This window comes from Spea bombifrons, chromosome 4 (genome assembly GCF_027358695.1).
Source record: "Spea bombifrons isolate aSpeBom1 chromosome 4, aSpeBom1.2.pri, whole genome shotgun sequence".
Classification (NCBI taxonomy): Eukaryota; Metazoa; Chordata; class Amphibia; order Anura; family Pelobatidae; genus Spea; species Spea bombifrons.
Window position 1 is genome coordinate 26,737,362 of NC_071090.1, and position 24,322 is coordinate 26,761,683.

At 37.4% G+C, this 24,322-nt stretch overlaps 1 protein-coding gene across 1 annotated transcript in view; it reads left to right on the forward strand.

Annotated features, from left to right (window-relative positions):
- The first annotated feature begins 1,982 nt into the window (after positions 1-1,982).
- The window catches only part of FSTL4 (follistatin like 4), a 154,846-nt gene continuing 132,506 nt past the window's right edge, over positions 1,983-24,322 (forward strand). Inside the window, exons 1-2 of the mRNA XM_053463642.1 lie at positions 1,983-2,075; positions 3,766-3,799. Coding sequence (XP_053319617.1) covers positions 1,983-2,075; positions 3,766-3,799 — 127 coding nt within the window. The remainder of the gene's footprint in view (positions 2,076-3,765; positions 3,800-24,322) is intronic.

Genomic DNA, 24,322 nt, shown 5'->3' on the forward strand with positions numbered 1-24,322 from the left:
ACAATATAAGCAGCAGCAAACCGGTTGTCCGAAGAGTAACATGCACGCCACGTATAACTGAATTTATCCAAAAGTATAGGTCAAATCTGGATGATTTGGATATTTCATGTATGTATTAATTTGTTGTGAAAGTATTTGTGTATGTATTATATATGAGTGTATAAAAAAAAAAAAAAAAAAAAAAAATCTTTAATGATTCATAGATGGAGGCCAGAGGTAAGGTAAATCTTCTCTCTGGATAATTTCTTCATCTGTGTAAAACTAGATCATGACTATTCATATAATTGTTTTATGATATTTACATTACAACACAGCCCCTGATTCATACCTCCCAACTTCGTCGTCGCCTGGTGGCAGAGCTTGGGAGTTGGCGCTACTGTACATGCACGTAGTTCTGCACATGCACAGTATGCCTTCTCAGGTTTCCTCAAATCCTGCTGTCTCACTGAGCTCTACTTCTGACCCCCAAAGTAAGACGGAGGCAGAACGTGACAGGACAGCAGGATAGAGTGGCAAATTGGGATAGCTGGGAGGAACTAAATATTATGTGTTTTTTGCTATTATATAAAGTTGTTCGGTGCATTTTTTGCCCTAAATGTGGTATCAAAGGATTAAAGAATGCCGTTACCGTTAGTGTGACATTCCTCAATATAAAGGATAGAGTTTGTATTCTTTTACAACGCATAATTGCGTGTCATAAAACATGGGTGTTATAAAACATGACATGACCTTTTTTCATGTAACGTTGTTGAAAAAGGTGGAGGTTTGGATTTCCTAATGTATGGCATCTTAGATACCCCAAAATGTAGACTGTAACACTATCTCAATTTCCCATGTGGAAGACAGTGGTAGAAATCCTTCATCTGCTTGGCTTGTATAGGTTAGAATTACACATCCAATAAATGTCACTTCCACACTGTATCCCATTTTAAGCCCATCTTATAGTTTAAAGTTTGGCAGGAGGCAAGATAATGCATGGAGTGATATGGCAACTATTAGCATAGTAGGAACCATTTAGTAATTACATTATAAAGGGATACAAACAAAACTGAAAAGGTTCTAATTTACAGAAATATGTTGCGTGTTATAATATCAAAGTACTTCTATTTAATTCAACCATTAGGAACGCATGCAGATGATTTAAACAAAAAAATCAATTGAATTTTGCATAGCAATTTAAAAATAATTATTGAAGTATTATGTGGACTGTGCCGTAGTTATAATTTTCATAATACCAGGCTTATAGGCTCTATAGGAAAATAGGTACATATAAAATTCATGCTTGCTAAACTATTACATCGTGTTTTATTTGCTACAGTTTAAAAATATTTAAATCAGCTTGTAATCTCACGAGTCTCTTTAAAATATCCAGGGAGTTTCATGCTTCGAGTAAAATTTGCTTTCAGTGTTTAACAAGGTTTGATGGCTTTCTCATTGAATTTGCATGTAATCTAAAAATTACATATTAGCTCTCATCTTTCTTTGGAAACGCAAAGTACTAAATAGTACCCCAAAGAACTGATTTTATATTCAGTCTGCAATAGATATTTTTTGATTGAAGCCCAAATGTTCAATGTGAAGAAAAAAAGCAAAGTGGAACAAGTGCCAAAGTGTTCTGTGTGCCACAATGGGAACCAGATCCATTAGTCTTGAACTTTGGAGGTCACGCTCCCCAAAACATATGACGCCTTTCTTTCCTCCCTGGCCCCATGGTTTGCAGGAGAGCCTGCACCAAATAGCCAGATCTTCAGGGGCTCGGCTACACTGTGGTCAGTTTCCAGTGATTTCAATAACATTCTTAAATAAAAAGCAACTAAATAGTCACACATGCAACGTGTAAAAACAAACATAACAAGTGCATCAGGAGGGCAAAAGGCAAAAAAAAGGGGCTAGAGACAGATGACAATAAAAAGGTCCAGAGGTGTATGGTGTACTTACCGATGTGTCAAACAGGTACACTTCTATAGTGACGTGCCCAGAGCATGGACCTTGTCTGGGGCTCTGAAACAACCTCAAGGTTTGAGGCTTTCCGAGCCTTAAGGCCAGAGGTACCAAGCTTGCCCTCTCTCTCACAGGTACTCACTTGATCTTAACCAAAAAGCAGAGAAGTGATCTCATCTCTTAAATCTTGATTTTAACTAACAATAAAAGTTGTAATTATGGCAATCATTGATCTTTTAAATATTATGTTTATGCGTCGATCCAGTGAGATACCAGACTGCCATTTGGAATTAAGTAGGAATGTTTCCCCTTTTTTCAGGCTCAATTGGAAACCCATTCAATAAGGGTTTGGGATTTCTTCTAGATCAACAGCAAGGTTGAACTTGATGGACACATGTGTTTTTGAACCTAAATTACTATGTTACCGTGTTTCATAGGTGGATGCAATGCTCTCCTTGCTGAGGGACATTATATGTGAATCTGTTTAAGATAATGTGAGAATTCCCTTTTTACTGAGTAATAAAATCATATCTCAGAGTTTTCACTTGGCCTTACATTAGTATATTAATGCCAAGTATACATTTGTGGAGATGAGTATTACACATTGATCTTTTCTTTCAATAAGTCAGTTCTTGGCATGACAATGTAAATAACAAATAAGTTGTTTAAAAGGGAACTATTACCATTCCCCCCTCCGATTGGTATAGTTAGGTGGTGAGTAGGTGTTACGTAAAGCAGTGTGCTGGAAAACGTACCTGCTTATGTGGGATATCTGCTGCAGAATCCTGAAGCATCTATTTGTCTATGACGCGTTCAGATGGATCAGGGCCCTTTAGAACAGTGGCTTTTTTTAAGGCATAGCCTTACCTGATTTATCTTTTTGGGGTTACCCCCTTCCTCATGTAGTAATGGGACAGGGACCCTAGCAAACTCCTAAATGAACCTTTAGTAAAAACACGCTTCTCTCTGCCTTAATCATGCTCCTATAAATCAACTACTGTCAACCACTGCAATGCATTGAAACTTGAATTGTTCTTAATCAGACCAAAAATGCCTCTTAAGTGAGTTCTGAACAATCTCCTGAAGAAGTTTCAAACTGGACTTCAACTGATGGTACCTAAACGGAACTCAGACACCCGTTCCTGAAGCCAAGTATTGACAAAAATAAAATATATGGCTTATGTTGGGCTGTTGGATACCTTTTGAGGCATTAATATTGGTCCACGGTGTGAGCTATTTTGCGTATGTAGAAATTATACATTCTTGCAATCTCCAGGAGGCTTCCATGTAGCGAGGACTAGGATCTTATTCAGTAAGCAATATTTTTGGTTTCAATGATTTATCTACATATTTTCTTTCAACTCAAGAAACAGTAGATGGTCACAAAACAAATGTTTGGTGCATGTAAATTAAAACTAAATGTAAGCCATTAAAATTGCATTATAACAAACATATAGATTATGATGAATTGCAAATAAAAGTATCGTCCTGAGTGCAGTTTATCAGAGGATCACATCAGTTTCTGGATCGTACAATATAATGGCAGAATCTTATAGGCTAATTTTTTTTTAGAATAAATAAGTGTGACTGAGGCGTATGCATGCTAACTTTAGTATTTTAGAATGTTTTGTAAATGTTTCCAGCTGATAAAGACATATACTGTGTATGATATTACTCAAAGTGCCTAATTATTAAATTATGAATTGGCATTTGTGCATTAAAACATGAGGAGTGGTTTTACAAATCCATGTCATAAATATATGCATTGCATATACAAAAAATATTCATTTGCATTCAATTAAACACATACTTTTATTTTTTTAGGCAAATAAAAACATCAAACTTGCAAAAAGACAAGGTAAGAAAAATGTTTTTTGTCCTAAATTAACCCTGTTTAGTTTATGATGAGATCTATAACAGAAGAAGCAAAGCCAAAAAATAATTTTTATTAAATCTGACATAACATGGATGGATTAGTTAGTAAATAGGTATAGCTTTAGCCTGTGCTTTGCCATCTATTCTGGGATGTTGGTATTCATTGCAGAGTTTCAGATCAATTGAAATCATTTTAATGGGACTTTGACATATGTGATATTAAAGCTTTTGAAAATACTTTGATGTAAATGTAACGCGCATTTTCACATAAAATAGTTAATGCATGTATTTAAAAATACAGAAATGGGCTGTCATTATAAATGTAATTTCATAGCTAAATTTACTTTAATGGTAGTTTTCATATTCATGTTCTTCTTCTTTGATTATTACTGCCAATATTTAAGGAGATCATATTTGTCTTGCTTTCTCAGGGTCTCTATCTTATAACACACACTTGTGTGTGCAATGATGTTTTTGCATGTTACAGTATGAAAATATGAAAGGAATAGCCTTGGAGTTAAAGCTTTAATTAAACCACAAAGGTAGTGTCTCAAGTAGGTTACTTGTATCAAAAACCTAATGTTCTCGATTTAGCCAGTTTTTAATGAAGAACACTAACTAATATAATTAATACCAAATAAAACAAACAAAAAACAGTTCCCTCTACATTGCCCCATGATGTCACTCTGTTCAATTTATGTATTGAGCTAAATGTTTTGCATATATTTCCGGCAAGGCTTTCCACAAGATTTCACAGAATGTCTATGGGAAATTATGCCAATTAAGCCAAGAGTATTTGTGAGGCCAGACCCTGATGTTGGACAAGTTAAGGTCAGGGGTCTGTGCAAGCCACTGGAGTTACTCCGTACCAAACTCATCAGTTCATGTCTTTATGCTGCAGCATTAACATTAGCCTTCCCTTGAACTAAGCAGCCTAACCAAAGCCTGAAAAACAAACCGTATGGTCACTTTACCATAGATCTGTAAAGTGGCATAACCACCTTCCTCTTCCACCTATGAACCCTATCCATCATATCTGTATGTTTTTTTTATGCAAAGAGTGGGGTGACCTATCATTTTACAGTGTCCAATCCCTGCATGCAAGCAGGTATCAACAAGTGTTCCTAAAAAAAAAAAAAGAAAAATTGGCAGGGGCTGAACAATTCAAAGCAACCTCTGTTTCCATTACCAAACCTTAGCTTTTAAGTGTAAATACAAAGCTTCTGTGCGCAAGATGCACATTTGAACATGCAGGACTTGAAGGATAGAAACCTGGATCAGCAGCCTGTAGATTACCCTACTACATTACAGAGACCCTTTTCTGTAGGGAAGGGAGTAGATTATCACCATACTTGGAACACATAGTTGATCTCCTGGGTTGCCTTGCCCTGCCACACAATGAAGTGAATGTTTTATTTATTTTAATGAAATATCTCAAACTTTTGGATACAAAGAGGTGGAAAAGTATTCACCCATATGTAGAAGGTAAAAAGCTTCCCTATCCTACCTGCCCCTATGTGAAAAGTAATTTCCCCATAGTTACTAAAACAAACAATTAGCCAAATGTAGTTGATCAATGAGTTCATTTTCACTAGTCACACCCAGGCATGATTACTGCAAGCCCTGTTCCATCCAAACAACAATTAAATTGAACCTGGCTTAAAGGTCTCAAAAAGCAGCACATAATGTTAAGATCTAAAGAAATTCAAGAACAGATGAGAAACAAAGTGATTGACCTCAGTAAGTCTAGAAAAGCTTACAATTCTATTTCTAAGGGTCAGAGACTCCAGTGAAGCATAGTAAGAGCCATCATCCACAAATGGAACTAACGTGGAACAGTGGTGAACCTTCCCAGGAGAGTCTGGCTCTCCACAATTCCTCCAAGAGCCCATTTTGACTCATCCAGGAGGTCATAAAAGAACCATGTCTAACATATAAAGAATTGCAGACTACACCTGCCTAAGCTAAGGCCAGTGTTCACGATTCCAAAGTCTAGACCTCAACCAGATTGAAATGCTGTGCATAAACAAATGCCAGCACAACTCAATGAACTGAAGCAACACTGTAAAGAGGAGTGGGACAAAATTCCTGCACAATGATGTAAGAGACTGTTTAAGTCATATAGAAAATTATTACTTCGTTATTGCTGCTAAAGGTGGTTCTACAAGCTATTGAATCATAAGGTGTATTTACTTCACACATGGCTTCTTCATTTTGCCTTTATTTTTGTTGAATAAATCATGACATGGTGTAACCGGAACAGATAAAGGTTATGTCCTCATATGTAAAACCATAGAATTCAGAGGGTTCACTTTTTTTCACATAACTGTAGGTTTCGATTAACTCTTTATCTTCAATAAATGAAATAATTATTTAAAAGCTGAATTTTATTTAAACTCACATTGTGTTTGTTATATGAAAATTAGCTGGACATTCTAAAACATTTAAATATGACAAATAATCAAAAATAGAAAAACTCAGAGGCAAATAATATGCTATAGCACTACATATACTATACCCTAATACTATTAAAAATAATGTGTAGAAGTAGGATTTGGATACCTTCCAAGTGTCCCAGTTTTTGTGGGACAGCCCATCAGTTCCTCTTTTGCAGGCAATGGGGATCTTGGGCCAGTTAGAGTGTTCCTCTGATCTTTCCCTAAACCACCCAGCACGCTGTAAAATTAATAAAGGGCAGCTCTTTGTGATGCTCTGAAGATGATTTCCATGGGATGGCTCCACAGGTAACACAAGCACCTTCCAGCTACATCTAGCCTTGCCCACTCTTGTCTTCAACTCTACCTGCCTCTAGTCACAACCCCCTAATGTTGGAGGTATGGATTTGTGTACGTGGTAGACGGTGGTAACGTATTTAAAGGAGTCGCCATTAAAGCTTGCATCATAAGGCCAACTAATTACTTTTGGACAAATAATGCAAATCTGGTGGGCAGTGACCTGTGAAGCATCTCCACTTCCCAGTGCCTACCAAAATGCTGCTAATGGGTGAGACCTTCAATTGTTATAGTTATGTGAGGGCACAACTGTAAAGTAAATAACTATACTCATTAGACTTTTGTAAAATCCATTTTTTTTCTCAAAATAATATTTTATTTTGTTCTTTTATGCTACCTCTTGAAGAAACAAGTTTTATTTGATCATCAGTTACTTAAAGTCAATTACTGCACGCTTTTGTGTCTGTGTAATAAAAGCCCCTACATTAAAGAAAAGTGCTAAAGTTTAATTCCTATACCAACTAATCACTATTTTCAATAATTTAGAAAATACTTCTTCTAATTGGCAGCAATCCCGTATAGTCCTTTTATGGGTGCATGCAGCTGGATAAAAACATCAAAGAAAGTCATTCTGTTTTTCATTAATTTTGATTTTCGTTAGCAGATGTTTTGGTGGCACATAAGTTTGCATTTTTTTTGAATCGGAATTCAATTAAACAGATTAATTAGTAAATCACTTTCTTTAATTATTTTTAAATCCATGCGTCTATTTTCAAAAGCACAGAGACACAGACAAGTCGATATTTTATCCCTTAACATGTTTGGAACATGGTAAATGAACTAATGGTAATGCCATTGATGTATTTTTATGTGTTTTAACTTCATGACCAAGGGTATTTTGTACCCCGAAGACCAAAGCTTTTTTTACTCATGTTAATCATAAATGTCATGATTAGTGCTCCCACATGGTGTTACTAAAAGTTATTTTTTTTTTTTTTTAGGACAAGAAGGATTTTTCTTTTGAAACCATCTTTATATATAATAGAAAGCAACTGAAATCATGCATCTAAAAATGTACTTTTATTGGTATACCTTAAAGTAATCAAATTGTTGCAACTAATCATCTCATTCACTGCATACACTCATTCCTGCTCCTATGTCTAGCGCCTTTCATTGGGGGAGATTGAGCATAGTGAATACTACAGTGGATATAAAAAGTCCACACACCCCTGTTAAAATGTCAGGTTCTTGTGATTTTAAAAAATGGGACAAAGCTAAATCATGTCACAACTTTTTCCACCTTTAATGTGTCACAAACTGGGTTCATACAGACGACTGCAATGACCCAGAGCACCTAAAGATTGTGTTCAGGAGTTATTGTGCAGTAGCGGAGTTGGACAGGGCCTGGTGCAGGGCGACAGCACTCTCCCAGTGGGCATCTAGGGTTGTGCAGCCACATACCAGCGCCCTGACATAGCAGCGGATGATGACAGAACAGAGCAGAACTTGGAGATATCCTGCAGGCACCCCGGAGCAGGCAAGAGACATAGCACTGGAATCATGTGCAGGCTGGGAGTAGGGAAGCAAAGCAGAGTATATAGCAGAAACATAAGCAAGGGACAGGGAGACCAAGCAAGAAACATAACCAGACAAGACATACATAAAACAGGGCACAACAGGTAACAAGACAAGGAATACTCAAGATCCGACATGAACAAGACAGGACACCCCTCTACTGGGGATTCAGGACAGGACACCCCTCTACCGGGGATACAGGAACTGGCCTAGGACTGTATGATAACTATTGGAGATTCTGTCACATCTTATGGCCATAGTATGCTTAGCCCACCACTACGCCAAAGTACTCCAATGACAGTGGGTCCTAACACTAAACCCTGCTTACAGAGGTACTAAACATGAAAGCTAAACACATATCAGAGAGACATACCTGTAGACTGCTGACTGAGACAAACAGAACACATTAAAGGAACTGCAGTAGGCCTCTTGTAAGCCTCCCTGACCAGTTTTCTTCTCGTCTTTTCATCAATTTTGGATGGACGTCCGGTTCCTGGTAATGTCTCTGTTTGTGCTATATTGTCTCCACTTAATGATGACTTCACTGTGTTCCATGGTATATCTAATGCTTTGGAAATTATTTTGTGCCCTTCTCCTGATTGATATCTTTTAACAATGAGATCCCTCTGATGCTTTGGAAGCTCTCTGCGGATCATGGCTTCTGCTCTGAGATGCAACTAAGCAAATGTCAGGTAAAGCTGAACTTTCTTTGTGATTAATCAGTCAATTTAAATTATGGCAGGTGTGTGATGACTTGTATTTAACATGAGTTTGAATGTGGTTAATTGTGAACACAACCACAGCCCCAGTTATAACAGGGTGTGCACACTTATGCAACCATATTTTCTTTCCCCCTCAAAGATTTCAGCTTGTTTTGCAATTGAATTGTTCACATAGGTCACATTAAAGTTGTAAAAGGTTCTGACATGATTTATCGTTGTCTGATTCTTTAACATCACAAGAACCTGGCATTTTAACAAGGGTGTGTAGACTTTCTATATCCACTGTATGTGGAAACACACATCAGGTTAAATTATATAATATTTTATAAAATTTTCAGGTGAGGCTGTTCTGATAAGTCTTCCTAAGAATAGCACTGTGTTAAGGAGCACTAAATGTTATGAGCCAAACTCGTAGACACAGATACACTTTGGGGTCATGTGACATGATGTAAAAACGCTGCTACAAGCACAGTGTGTGTGTGCAAGCAGCTACAAAGAAGGCTCCATAAACGTAAAGAGGTGATGGTAGGGTTGGGGGAAAGGCGTAAGGGAGTTAGTATGTATGTATGATAGCACGAGTATGTATGTGTGTGTGTTAGATGGAGTGTGTATGTGTGTGAGCATGAGTATAAATGTGTAAGTGAGTGTATGATTGTGTGTTGACATGAGTGCATTAGCATGATTGTGTTTGCGTTTGCATAAGTGTATATGTTAGTGTGAGACTGTGTGTAAAAACAGTATGTGTGCCAGTGCATACGTTAATTACTGGGCAGCAAGGCCCTTACCTCCAGGACAGAAAGTCTAAGCCTTTGTCTGTATAGGAATTATAATGATCTATAAACTGCACCTTTAACCATTTTTTCTTGTAATCACATTGACATAAATTAAACAGGTATAGTTTAACTGTAGTGTAACTGTAAGGACTTACCTGCCTCCCCGGTCACGCTCCGTGGCTGCTCCCGCGATGCATCCCTCTCCGGTGGCTACCCGGGCATCGAGTACCCCCGCTGCCTGTCCGGCAAACCAGTAACACAGAAATTGCCTGTCCAGCAAACCTGTAACCTGAAATTGCGTGTTCCATCAGGAACGCACTCTTATAACCTCGGGTGACCTCTACCTGCAAGAAATGCCTCCATCTCTCCCTATTTAAACCTGAGACTTCCACTTCTGGGTCACCCTTGGTTGGTGTATTTTGCTACTTTGCTTGTGCATTCGATAGTGACCGACTTTGTTTTGACCCAGCTTGTTGAACTTGTTCCTGTCTCGTCTGGTATTGATTCAGCTTGTTGGCCTCGCCTCTGGATTCTGATTCGGCTTACCTGTTTGACCCGGCTTGCTCTCTGGCTTTACTCTTGGTTTCTGTTTGGCCTGGCTCACTCCAACATCTGGGGTCCTACCTCATCTAAACATTACAGTAACAATGTACTGCTTACTATATGTAAGCAGTAAATTGTCCTTTTAAAATGTTTAGGTGCCATTTAACTTACCAGCATGTTACATGGCTTTTATCCAGGCCATCAGGTCAGTCTATACGGCTTTTACAGTTTTTATAGATAAGTTAGGTGGATCCAGATACGTTTTTGTTAATTACCGTATTGGCCCATAATTTAAATCTTTAAAGTGGGGGTGCAGCCTATAATTGGGGTTTAGCATTTTTACCTTTTCTAGGGTGTCTGGAAGACCGGATCATAAGACTGCAGAGCAATTTCGGTAGTGCGGTCTGGCGAAAATGCGGTCCCCCGGCAACATGAGCAAAAACTTTAATCACCGTTGATATAGATGAGGCAGACTGGTGCAGGAAGTGGAGGTCACGTCTGCCGCATCTACATCAACGTTGCAAAACTAAAGTTTAGGTAAGGAGGGTGGGAGGCTCCTACCATACATTAAATGTAAAAAAAAAAATAATAATAATAAAAAAACAAACAGTTTTTTCTTTAAAATAGCACCAAACTATAAGGGAGCGGCCTATAATCAGCTGCGGCCTATATTCCAGCCAATACGGTAATTCATATTTTCTTAAGTTTCACAGATTTAAATATTTAAACTGGGCAACAATCCATGACTGCAACTACCAGGAGATGACACTTAATTAAACATATCTGTGCATATAAATAAGAAAAGTGACTTAAGAATGTTTTTGATTGTTGTGCAAGAAAAACAAGCTTCCTTAGATCTCTCCACATATGTCAGTAGTTGTTCTGTGGGAAAAAAAAATTGTACAGAGAGATTTGTCATGTTGAGAGAGTAAAAATTCAAATTATAGTTAAATTCATTTATTTTTTGACATGTTCAAAATTATTCTTCTGGACAGGCTGCCGTTAGCAACGATAATTTATAAGTTTGTATGTAGCATAGCAATTAGGAAACGGTCTATGAAATTTATTTTCAAACTGAGTTTACAACACACTCAGAATTAAATGCATTATCTATTTTTATATATATATAATATAATTGTACAGGACAAAATATTTGTATAAAATAAGTGCATTTAAAGAAAAACAATGTTCTTGAACTACTTTTGGCAACCATTTTTTCTGCGTTAAATTACTGCATTATATAGCACTTTAAAACACCCAAACGGGTTGGCAATTCGGCAAATTAGGCAAATGGTTCGTGGACTGGTACCCAATGGCACCCCCATGTAACGTTACAGATGCTCATGCCGCTGCTCCAGTGGTTAGGTGGCAGGATAGAGGCAGCTGTATGCTGCAGAAGCCGGAACGTCTAGCATGCGGCATAATGTAACTTACCAACCCCTAACCTGGGTCACTTTTCATCCCCAGTCCATTTGTATACGATATGATATGCATTGTACCATTTTGTTTCCTTTTAACCATCAAAATACTGCATATTGTTTCATAAAATAATTATCATAGATAACCATACCTCCCAGTGGATCTAAAATGTTTTTTTTTAGCTATTAAACTATATAATATCAAAATATCCTTAGATGCTTTAGTTAATATATCAGCCATGTAAACTATGATATTTTGTGCAAACTGTAAACAAGGTCGCTATAAACAATAATATGTAAATTTTATTCTGGGCATATTTTATGTCCTTGGGATCTTGGGAGCCTTGCCTGCCTTCCATTTCTCTACTAACAGCCCAGAACACGACCAAACCTAGTATACATAACTAGAATGCTGCACAGACATGGAGAAAGAGCCTCGGCCATAATACTGTGTGCTTGGTAGATATTTATGAGTTGCAGTCTGTTATTTCATACAGACTACGCATGTCATAAACAATTTCACACAGGATTATGTATCCTATGTAATTAGGGCAAAAAAACCAAGCAACCAAGTCAATGGAAAAAAAACAACAACAAATAAATATGAGATTTCATTTTCCTGCTTTTATAGCGCATCTATCTGGCTCAACTTAACAATGGTACTTCTTCCTGGAAATGGTATTTCAAGGTCATTGTGACATAAATGCTTAGTATGCTTTGTAGGTTATGCTGTAGTTAGTTGATAAATTCATGCACAGCACAAATGCTGTGTTTTTCTACATTCACCATCAATTGTATAGATTTTAATAAGGCTAATTAACTTAAATATTATTTCCCTTCAAAGGATTTTATAAGCATACGAAGAACTATCACAAAGCAATGATTACGTGTTTTTTTTACCCCTGCTTCAATAAAGCTAGCCGCTACTTACAAATTTAAATGACCATTAAAAAACATTTGCCCTGTTTGCTCAAATTCTATTAAGTTTCCCTTCATACACAGGAAGGTGAAGAGATTACCTCAGCACCAGAAATCACAGTAATTAATGCCGGTTTCAAGCTGCTAATTGAAATATGTTTTATCCCATTCATTCCGCAGCAGTTCTCCATGGAGGGTGTTAATGACTGTGCTAGCTCATGATAATATTACTTCTGCATGAAGAAAAAAAATATGCAAAAGCAAGTTCTGAAAATCCACAAATACCACTTAATATTTGCGATAAAAAATACATTAATGTTTTAAGATAAGTCTTACAAACAAATTTGCAGTTTAATGAATATGGATCAAACATTGGATATTTCTCAAATAATAACCAAATTAATTTTGAGAAAATTGGTACATTAATTTCATGATTGTGGTGTCCTCTGATTTTATTATATTGTAGGAATTGCCAATTAAAACAAAAACCACAGAAAAGGCAAAAAGTTTTAAAATCAGGATTGGTTTTATAATAATCCATGTTTTCAAAAACAATGTGCCTTTTTTTTGCTAACAAAATAGTGCACGAAATGCATGATTTGAGCGTTTAACACATTCTGTTTGGTTTAAAGACATTTCGGTTATTTGCAGTGGAGTACATGGTTTGCTGTATAATTTTTGCAAACACCCTGCATTCCTTTTTTTATCCACACAATTTATTTTCTTTTGACAAATACATTATTGGGCCTCCAAAGCAAAATCATATTTTCTTGGCTTTTAGTGCTCATTGGTTAGCAGATCCAGTGACAGAGTTGAATGTATTTTCATACGCCTAAAAATGATAAACGGTTATGTTTGCTTCAGATAATAGTGGGGAAAATACATGAAATTACTTTACATTTGTGTTCAATCTGGAGAGGCACAATGGATTTTTATTTTGTATTCATTTAGCTAATCAGTCACAGTTTCAATATCCCATTTTGGAATATTGATAATAGATTTTTTTTATCTGGCAGAAATACAGGGCTATCGTTTGTCATTAGAAAATAAGCACGTGAACATGGATTTTTACAAGACTAGTGAAGATGATTTTTAACTTATTTGCATACATTTGCAATATTCGTGCTCTCTGCTTAGTTTGAGAAAAATTGATCTATTCATCCTTGGAAATATTACAATACGTGCTGTCATAATGTAGTCATTTGTATGAAAGAAGACATGCTTTGATACCTCAGTGATGTGTAATGTCAATTGGAGCCTCCCTGCCCCACACCAATACTAGTAATGAGGATGCCAGTAAGATCAGAGGGAGAAATTGATTGTGACTGATTAATCTGGTGCTTATCTTTCAAAGAAATAAAATGGTAGCTTTTCCCTGTTAATCAACATGGGATGTGATTTCAATTTAAAAAAAATAAATAAAAATCTAGTATTGGGAAATTGGGACATTTCTGTGCATTGTCATTTAAAGGTATTCACAGACGGGGATTAGATAGGTTGTGAATAGTTGGGGTTTTTAACTTAAAATCTAAATATCTGAAGTATTTCCTGATCCCTGCTCCATGCTCGTATATGCATAACTCCATGGCTTATGGGATTTGTCCAGCCCTGTCTTTATCTAAGAAATGTAGACTTCATACAGTTCTGGGGTATTTCAGGCTTGTAAGTAGAACCACCTTGACGTTGCCAGTCTGGTCCTGATTTACCCTATTGTATTCAATTCAGTTTTATGTAAAACTGCATTTTTATTTTCACTTTAAGTTGTCTGTGTTTATGAAATGTTTTCTTTACTGATGTTCTTTTGCTTATGTTTGACAACACTGACTCATAAACCACATCAATGATGTGTATTTCCGTAGATACACCTCTTTCTGAAAATTCCAACAAGAATAATTATTTGTACGCTTCTGTACAAATAAACTTAGCAGAATCAGGGCTGGAATGGGGGTGACTTAATGGCCCTGGAGCTTTAAGACCGACAGGTACACATAAATCATTTAACAGCTGGATACATGAGGCCATGTATTACGCTTTAATGCTCTTTGAGAGGGCAGCCTCACATTGTGTTTTTATGCTCTTGCAGCTTGGGGCCAATGATAGACAACCAGTGGCCCCACACTGCAAGACCTTATCTACCAGTATTGGTATTTGGCCCTAATGGTCACCAACCCAATGGCCATTTTACTGGTGTGCTAGATGGGCAGTCCGGGCCTAAAGCTGGTAGCACTAAAATAAATCCAAATAAAATTGATTTCTTTTGGAAAAACAATAAATGCTTATTGGAAAGTATTTTATTGGCACTAAGTTTAAAATTGAGATAATATTATATAGTATGTTGGTCAAAGAAAAAATGTGCAGTTTGGGAAAGTGTGTATTTAGTGGAAGGTTGTCTCTGACATACTATGACACAACACTCAGTCTATATGCACATTGGAATTGGTGTACATAAACCTGGCTGTGACCAGACATGAGATTTAAGGGTTTCTAAATTATTTTCTGAATTAGGGATGAGAAACAACAGCTTTTTTTAATCAACAGAAGAGGTTGCACTTTGAATGTGATCCATCTGCACTAGAAATGTAATGTAACAAGTAATGTTTGCAGCAACACATTCAGTGCCAGCTGGCAATGTGTAAATTATAATTGACTCATTTCTTTCCTGTGTTGCTGAATATTTCCTATAGTAATTTTGACTTACTCACTAGTGTAGACTCTCTACAGTCTTAAGCAAGTGTACTATTTTATATATATAGCTTTCCTAACCTCAACCACCCTCAAAAACAAAATGTTTGTTTGAAAGGTTTGTGATCTTGTACTATTGCGCTGTATTCAGAATTTTAAGAATAACATAGGAAAATGGAACTCCAGAAAGCATTCCATGTCCTAGGCAGAAACATGTTCCATAACCCTTTATGGAAATAAATGCTAGGGATCAGGACTATGAGATGTTTTAAGTAAGTTTGAGATAAGCATAATAATATGCTGAACATGAGTAAAAATAACCATCCATGGGCAGGGCCTAGTGCTCAGAGATGGGCACACATTAAGTCAGCTCCCACACACTACCAGAAACCATGAGCTTTACACCTGACATAACTGTCTACCCGCTGATGCGGAAAACCAACTTCGCAAGCTGAAGTCCAGGACTTCTTTAAGAAGAAAAATGCAACCCGAGACTTGAGCCTGGAAGGCCTAGATGACGCAGGCCAAGCATGCGGAGTGAATTGCAGACCTTAAAGCCTGCATGCTGATGATCAAGCAAGCTCTACAGTCTTAAGGTGGGCTTCACTTCAGAATCCTGAACCCCTACTGGATTCTCAGGCTTTTTCCCCTGTATCTTAAACAGCATCTGCCAGACACACCTCAAGTGGATCCACAGGACCTTGTGTCCCAAACCAGGTGACAATGACCCCCATGAGATGTCATAGTAAAATGCAACAATTTCACCGCCAAAGAGGCAATGACCCTGCAGTTCAAACTATCATAGAACAAGCACTTACAGACTACTCTGACAATCCCAGCCCAGATGTCTCACTAAGCTGAACCTGGGATTCACACAAAGTAGTGATTAGAGGGAAGTTTTGGCTATGGCCTTTGAAAAGCAGAAACTATAGCTATCTGACATTCAATGTTTGACTACGCAACTTAAGACACTTGAATTCAGGAGAATGTCTACTTCTACATAAATTTATTACTACCAGAGGCCATCTTAACTTGCTTCGGACCTCTGACTCCATCAGAACTACCTTCAAGACGAAGCAGAAATACTTTGAAAATGCCAATAAACCTGACTCCATGTTGGCTAGGAATCACAGAAATCTTGTATCGACTCTCACCATCAGGAAGATCAAAACCACAACAGGTATTTTGACGTACAACGCCAAACAGATCTGTGACAGGTTTGCTGAATTCTATGCTTCCTTGTATGATGGTGAAAAAGACTTCCCAATCCCCACAGACATTCTTCTCCTATTCCTATTCTTGGGGGCACTACACAGAGGTGCCCTTTCTCTCCACTTCTGTTTGCCTTAGCAATTAGACCCCCTAGCTCAAGCCATTCACCAATATCCAGGCATCAGGGGGTTAGGTGGCCATCAGTAAAAGCTTAGCCTGTTGGCTGATGATGTGCTGTTAACTCTGACTTCCCCACTTACATATTTTCCAAATCTATACAAGCTACTGTTGACGTTTAGTTCCCTCTCGGGATATAAGATCAACAAAGATAAGTGCGAAGCTCTTAATATAAGCTTTCCCATTCTACCAAATAGCTCATCTTCTTAAACTTTGACTTTAAATGGCAACCACATAAACTTAGGTCTCTGCGCATTTTCTTAACTCCTGAAATCTGACTGATGTACAATGCTAGCTACCCTAGACTAATCCCAATGCCTTAAGCAAGATTTGACTACCTGGTCTACATACAATCTATCACTTATGAGATGTGTTTACACTGTGAGGATGACCCTTCTCCCTAAATTGTTGTACCTTTTCTGGACTATGTCATTGCCAGTTTGAACCTCCGATATTGACGGCCTCCAAAGGGGGAAGTCGTCTCACTACTTCCATATTATATAAACCTAAGGCTGCCAGCGGACTATCGACTCCTTTTCTTTCAAATTACTAAAAGCGGTCTAACTCGCTATGCTTACTCCTCTCTCCTGCAACCCCTCCACAATCAGATGGGTCCAGCTGGAAGCAGTCTTCTGTCCTACAACTGACATCAAGCACATAATGTGGCACCCGGGGTTGAACAAATCATACATAGCCAACTTTCCCACTATTTTGCACTCTGTCACTCTGGCTGACTCTCACTCTTTCCTGTCCTTTTCTTTCCTTTCAACCCTTCTTCCTCCATAGTTATCCTGTTATTACTCTGATGGGGGAAGATGAGGTTCTAAGTCCTATGATATTGATATGCAGAAGTATTTATTTTTGGATTTATTTATGCATAGGTTTTGAGTAATTTCTTGCGTTCATGCTCCTTATGTACCCATCAAAAACCTCAATAAAATCTTTATTTAAAAAAATAACCATTCAGGGTTCAGGCCATAGTTTTACATTTATTTGCTTCAATATGTTTTTGTAATTGAGTTTTCTAATTAATAATATCGCAATCGTACTTATAACAGGATGTAAGCATTTATTTAGCAAAAAAGTGCAGAAGAAAAAATACTGATATTCACACTGATGTTTTTTTGAACTGCTCAAAAAAGTCAGCATACTATCACTGACACATAGTTAGCTGTAGAGAAAAATGAGGTAAGCTTATTCATATTGGTGGAGAAGGATTTGCTACACAAGTAATATAGCACTATTCCAAGTCCATTAGCACATACTGCAAATTGTTTTGCTACAGGCAGTATGAGATTAGTGCCAAGCTTATTAAGACATAACAACACATTTTAAAGATACTGTGCCAGCCAACTATTTAAAAAAACACACGCAGATTGATTTTTAAAAAATGTTTAATAACATGTGAGTATATACAGAAGCCTTTGTTAAATTGTCTTAAGCATTTGTCATCTAAGCAATAAAGAAGAAATACTTTTAGGACTAACTAATGCCTGATAGCTTTGTTAGCCTCGTACTATAATTAATATAAATATGATCTTGTATTAGCATAAAAAACTGATGTGTATTTCAATTATACACATACACACTCACTGGCCACTTTATTAGGTACACCTTGTTAGTACCGTGTTCGACCCCCTTTTGCCTTCAGAACTGCCGTTATTCTTAGTGGCATACTTTCTACAAGGTGCTGGAAACATTCCTCAGAGATTTTTGTGCGTATGGACATGATGGCATCACGCAGTTGCTGCAGATTGCTCAGCTACACATCCATGATGTGAACCTCCCGTTCCACCACATCCCAAATGTGCTCTATTGGATTTAGATCTGGTGGCCGTGGAGGCCATTGGAGTACAGTGAACTCATTGTCATATTCAAAAAAAAAAAAAAAAAAAAAAGTTTCAGATGTTGTGAACTTTGTGACATGGTACATTATTATGCTGGAAGTAGCCATGAGAAGATGGGTACACTGTGGTCATAAAGGGATGCACGTGATCAGCAACAATACTCAGGTAGGCTGTCACATTTCAACGATGCTCAATTGGTTCTAAGGTGCCCCAAGTGTGCCAAGAAAATGTCCCCCACATTTGTTACACCACCAGCCTGAACCGTCGGTACAAGGCAGGATGGATCCATGCTTTCATGTTGTTTACGCCAAAGTCTGACCCTGCCATCTGAATGTGGCAGCTGGAATTGAGACTTATTAGAAGAGGCAACGTTCTTCCAGTCTTCCATTGTCCAAATTTGGTGAGCCTGTGCAAATTGTAGCCTCAGTTTCCTGTTCTTAGCTGACAGGAGTGGCACCCGGTATGGTCTTCTGCTGCTGTAGCCAATCTGCTTCACGGTTCAACGTGTTGTGCATTCAGAGATGGTAATCTGCATACCTTGGTTGTAACGAGTGGTTATTTGAGTTACTGTTGCCTTTCTGTCATCTTGAACCAGTCTGTCCATTCTCTTCTGACCTCTGACATCAACAAGGCATTTTCTTCCACACAACTGCCACTCACTGGATATTTTCTCTTTTTCATACCATTCTCTGTAAAATCTAGAGATGGTTGTGCGTGAAAATCCCAGTAGATGAGCAGTTTCTGAAATACTCAGACCAGCCCGTCTGGCACCAACGACCATGCCACGTTCAAAGTGACTTAAATTCCCTTTTCTTCCCAATTCTGATTCTCGGTTTGAACTTCGGCAAGTTGTCTTGATAACATCTACATGCCTAAATACATTGAGTTGCTGCCATGGGCTTATGGCACACCAGTTTGGAGCTCTTGGTGTATTTTTGGGGTAAAACTGCCTGATGTGCTAAATCAGCTGGCAGATGGCTAATGTCCTCAAGTTGGCCTGACGGTAGATTTGTGTTCGATAAAGCTGTGGCCATGCTGCTGTTTGCATATTTGTTTCTGGTGTCTTCTTGAGGAAGAGTAATTCTACTGATAGCTGCATGGATTGTATAGACCTAAGCAGTTATGCACTTGAAAGTACTCAGAAAGTAGGCCATTGAAAATGAAAAGATCTTATGAACATATTATCATTATGGATGAAATTATATTTGAGGTTTATTCACTAAACTGTGACTTGTAGGTAAAACGAGGAGCTATGAAACTACTTATTAGTAGGAGCCTATCTCAGTAGTTTTTTCTGCGATTGGCCTTGTGTAACATGTATTTAAATCATAAGCAAATGTAACATTCAGTCATCAGACACTACTGTTGTGTTTTACATAATACATTTTTTTTGACTCACCAGCTTCACTCGAATAACGGACTAATGTGTTTATGTATTGTTTATACTTTATGGTAATTGTCTTTGCTATGTTGGTTAGTATATGTAATTTTCTAAACTAGAGAAGATACAAAGTCTTATAATTTACCACGTATTAATTCAATTTAATAAACTGAACGTAATGTAGGTTAACTGCAGTCTTTTATCTATAAATAGAGCAATTACATTCTCAAATTTACACATTCCCATTAACTGAGAGGGCTGCGGTGTTGTCTTATAGTTTCAAGACGTGGTTTATTTAGCTTGATATTTCTCAAGTTATAAGTCCAAATCACTTTCATGAATCAAAATGAATAGATTGCATGTCAGGCTAATGCATAAATGAACTTAGTAATAAATAACTTGATGTGGCCATTGCTGTGACTGATGAACTTTAAGGGGTGATGGGAGTAAAAGTGCTGGGAGTTCTTTAATTATATTAAAGAAAGGTTGTTATAAATGTCACAAGACAGCTATTAGGAATAAGGCAATGATGTGTTATAGCTGTCGCATGAATTAGCCTTAAAATATATTTGTATGTGACAATGCCTTTCTTTAGCAATGCATAAAAACACCAAAACACATTCTACTTGCCTAGAAGGACACTTTAAATTAGGCTTGTCTTGTCACCTAGTCTCTCAGTTAAGGATATCACACATTTCATTTGCAAAATATAACGCCGTAAGATCAGTTTTGCCATTTATATAAAGTTAGGTTAAATTAGAAGCAAGAAGAGTGTAGGCAGCAGGTGCCATGAGGTTAAATTTGTCTGTCTGGCGTATCCAATATCATGCAATTTAAACAGTCGGAGGTTTGCTAATAGCCTAAGGGTAGCTAAATTTGGTTCAATGGAATTTCCTTGACTGACTTAGAGACATTAATTTAATCTTGATAAAATATTTAAAGAACAGCTATTTCAAAGAAACTGATCTTAAATACGCTCTGGATTGGAACTAAACATCAATCTAAATATTTTTTTTTCCCATTTGGCAATTTTTTGCCACAACTGCCTGTGGATTAATGTTGCTCAAGATCAGTGAGCAACCTGTAAATCCATATGTGTGCTTTTGATAAATATTGATATTTATTGCTGGTTAATAAATTCCTTCTATGCATTTTATTAAAGGGACACTCCAGCTACTATATGCCTTTTAGTCTGTGTGTATGTATATATATATGTATGTATATATATATATATATATATGTATATATATAATATTATATTATATACATTAAAGGCTCCTTTGAATTTTTTTAAAAATCCATGGAGGATTCTGTGCATTTTGCTACCCCTTGAGTAGATGTGTTTAGTTGAACACGTATACTTACGGCCAGTCAGCTCCAGCGCTGGCTCGGTGAACAATACCGGATCGTATAAGAAGACCCTCTTATACGCATGCACAGGGAGCAATCCTATTGATTTCAATGGGAGCAGCAAATCAGCTGAGAGAATTGTCAGACCCCTGCTGAGGAGGCAGCGCAGCTCTGTGCCTGCAGCTTCTCCCTATACCAATTCACTTAGCCTGTTGTCTAAGAAAACATCTTTGGGTTGGGGGAAAAGCTTGAACATTTCCATTTAGAAAGTATCTATGGGTGGTTGGGTGTTTGTCTTATAACTACTGTTACAGGATAAGTGTAGGGATCTTTTTATTTTAACACATATTCACAGCAAAAAATTAGGAACATTGCAATGTTTTCATCCCAAACAAGACCTTGTAATGAATATATTAGAAAGATTCATGTAGTCATAATTATTAGTATGTGTATTTGTGACATGTAGAGTAATCATGGTTAGTGTGCTTACAGAAAGGAACATTAAATGTATTTATTACCCTGAACTGCAGATGCAAACAAATTGCCTTTATTAATAAATAGATACCCATCATCATGTGGTTTGTATGATTTCTTTTCACAAAGAATTATTTGTGACTGTGACAGTAATTTAACCTATCATTAAAGGGACAGTGCAGCCATCATAGGCACTCTAATGCAAATGATAGCTGTGTCACCCCTTTAAATTTGTGTAGGAATTCTGTTCAGACCGCCACGTGCATTTGCATCAAATATTCCCATAAAGTTCAATGGAAGCAATATCCTGCCGATGTTTAGCTGCTTCAACCAGGCAATCGGTGGCCACAAATGTCAGGCCATGGAGGAAGAGAGCAGCTGCTGCAACAGGACTGCAACTTCTAGGTCAGGTAAGTTATATATACTCTTCCAAAAATGGAAAAGTACTCACGTAATACTTTAAAATGCATTCTTCATTAGAAGGGGTCTCGGGGGGCCATTGGTTATTTTGTTTTTTATGCAGTTGCTTTAGTGATTGGTGGGGTGATACCCTAAAATCCCACCACACATCCTAGGTCCACTTTGCCAACTACATACTTGGCTGGCATTAAAAGAGTTAAACCTTTAATGGCTGCTGGTTTGGGAACTATTTTTTCAACTGGAATTTGTGACTACTACTATGCATTGTTTCAGATCTTGCCATAAATGATAATTCTAGATGTACTTGTTGTGGTGTTAGTTAGATAGAAAGCTGTATACAGTTTAGTTTATTGCAGCAGGAAAATTTATCATGTCATGTTTTGAGTCTATCCGCTAAGAAGTTGAGTGGTCAGCCGAGTTAAGGGTTAACTTAACTGACCAGACTTTTAATTTAGTGAGTTTCAGGGAAGGACATACAAGTTGAATTAAATGCTATGTGTTTCAAATTTGCTAACTTTGCTCATCCCCCCCCCAAATTAAATTTACATCTAAGTTAAAAAAACAAAATGGGGTTTTCCCAGGACGCCAATTAACCAAGGGGGGTGAAGATCGCTCACCATGGATAAGAAGTAATTTTAATAAACTTGAGAGGATATAGTGCCCAAGTATTAAATTACCCTTTAATGATACATGCACATCAAACTGTGTTTCCCCCTCAATCTCATTTTCCATTCTGTTTCTTGTCGAATTGGGGGGTTAAATAAACTAAAAAACCTTTGGAGGCATACTTGCTCGCTGGGATGAAGGTGACTTGAAGGTATTAAAACCCTTTGGAACATTACCATATTAAAATGAAATAATTAGTAATAATGACAGAGTTGAAAATCTAGTATTTATGAATTTTTGCACACATTTTATTCAGTTTTCTCTTTTTATCACAAAATCACATAGAATGCACAATAATATAATTTCTGTCTATTCAACTGCACAGTACATAATTTTCTTATTATAGGCACTACTGTAATAGTGCTACATAATCTCATGGTGCTGTAGAAATAAACCATAATCTAAAGTAGAATAAATTGGTATATTTTATGATTGATGTAAATAAAAAGTATTATACCTTTAACTTTTCACATCTATTCAGTTATTTCTCAGTGCAATGAAAGGTATTTTTGGAGCTTTAAAAAGAATATCTTTTCAAGCTTTGTGCGGCAAGGGAAATCAACATGGAGCTCTTTATCAATAAGTAATTGGACATCACATGTCTCTCAACCTTTTAAGGCAGTAATGAGGGTGATTTTGTGCTTTTTGCGACATTTTACTGTTGTAATGGCCCCATTCTGATATTCATTAGGAATGCTTTTGAAGTACACGGAAGAAAATGAAGAGTGCGTGAAGGTGACAGGCTTTAAAACAGTGTCTGTTTCACAATAAGTGAGCACAGTGAAAAATACCAGGCATGAAAAGTCATGTAATTTAAATTAGCTGAGAAACAGAAGTCATCATATCTATGTCTACCGACTTTATAACTGTTGCATCCTGCAATAAAAGCTGAAATTACAGCATTACACTTAATTACTGTGAATTTTTTGTTAATTTTTAACATGTTAATAGGTTTTGGAAGTTGTGATTTGCAAGGCTGGATTAAAGAGCTTTGGGCCAGTGGAGCAATAACACAAGAACCGCCACTTCTCTGGAATTCCTGCCCTAACCTACATCTTTTGTCCCCCCCCCCTTTTTTTTTTTTTTTTCTTCTCTGCCTTTTGCCTCTTGTGTATACACACATGCATATATACTGTATGGACAATAGTATTGGGATGCTGGAGCATTACATCAACAGGGACATTGATGACATTGCATTTCATATACATAGACATTAATATGCTTTAACAGCTTCCACTCTTAATAGAAAGGCTTTCTACAAGATTGTGGGGTGTTTCTGTGGGAGCTTTTGCCCATTTGTGAGGTCAGGCACTGATGTTGGACAAGAAGGCCTGGCTCATAATCTCTGTTCCCGTTTATCCTGAAGGTGTTCGATGGGGTTGGGATCAGGGCTCTGTGCGGGCCAGTCAAGTATTTCCACACCAAACTCATCGAATTGTGTACTTACAGACCTCGCTTTGGACACTGAGTGCCGAGAAGTGATGTCATTTCCAGACACCAAGTGTCAGTGAGTGAGAGTGACTGCCACATGTTGCGGGATCCGATCAGATCACCTCTTCATGGGACAAGTGAGAATGCTCCAGGGCTTTGGAATGCCATAGCCCTGGAGCAATTGG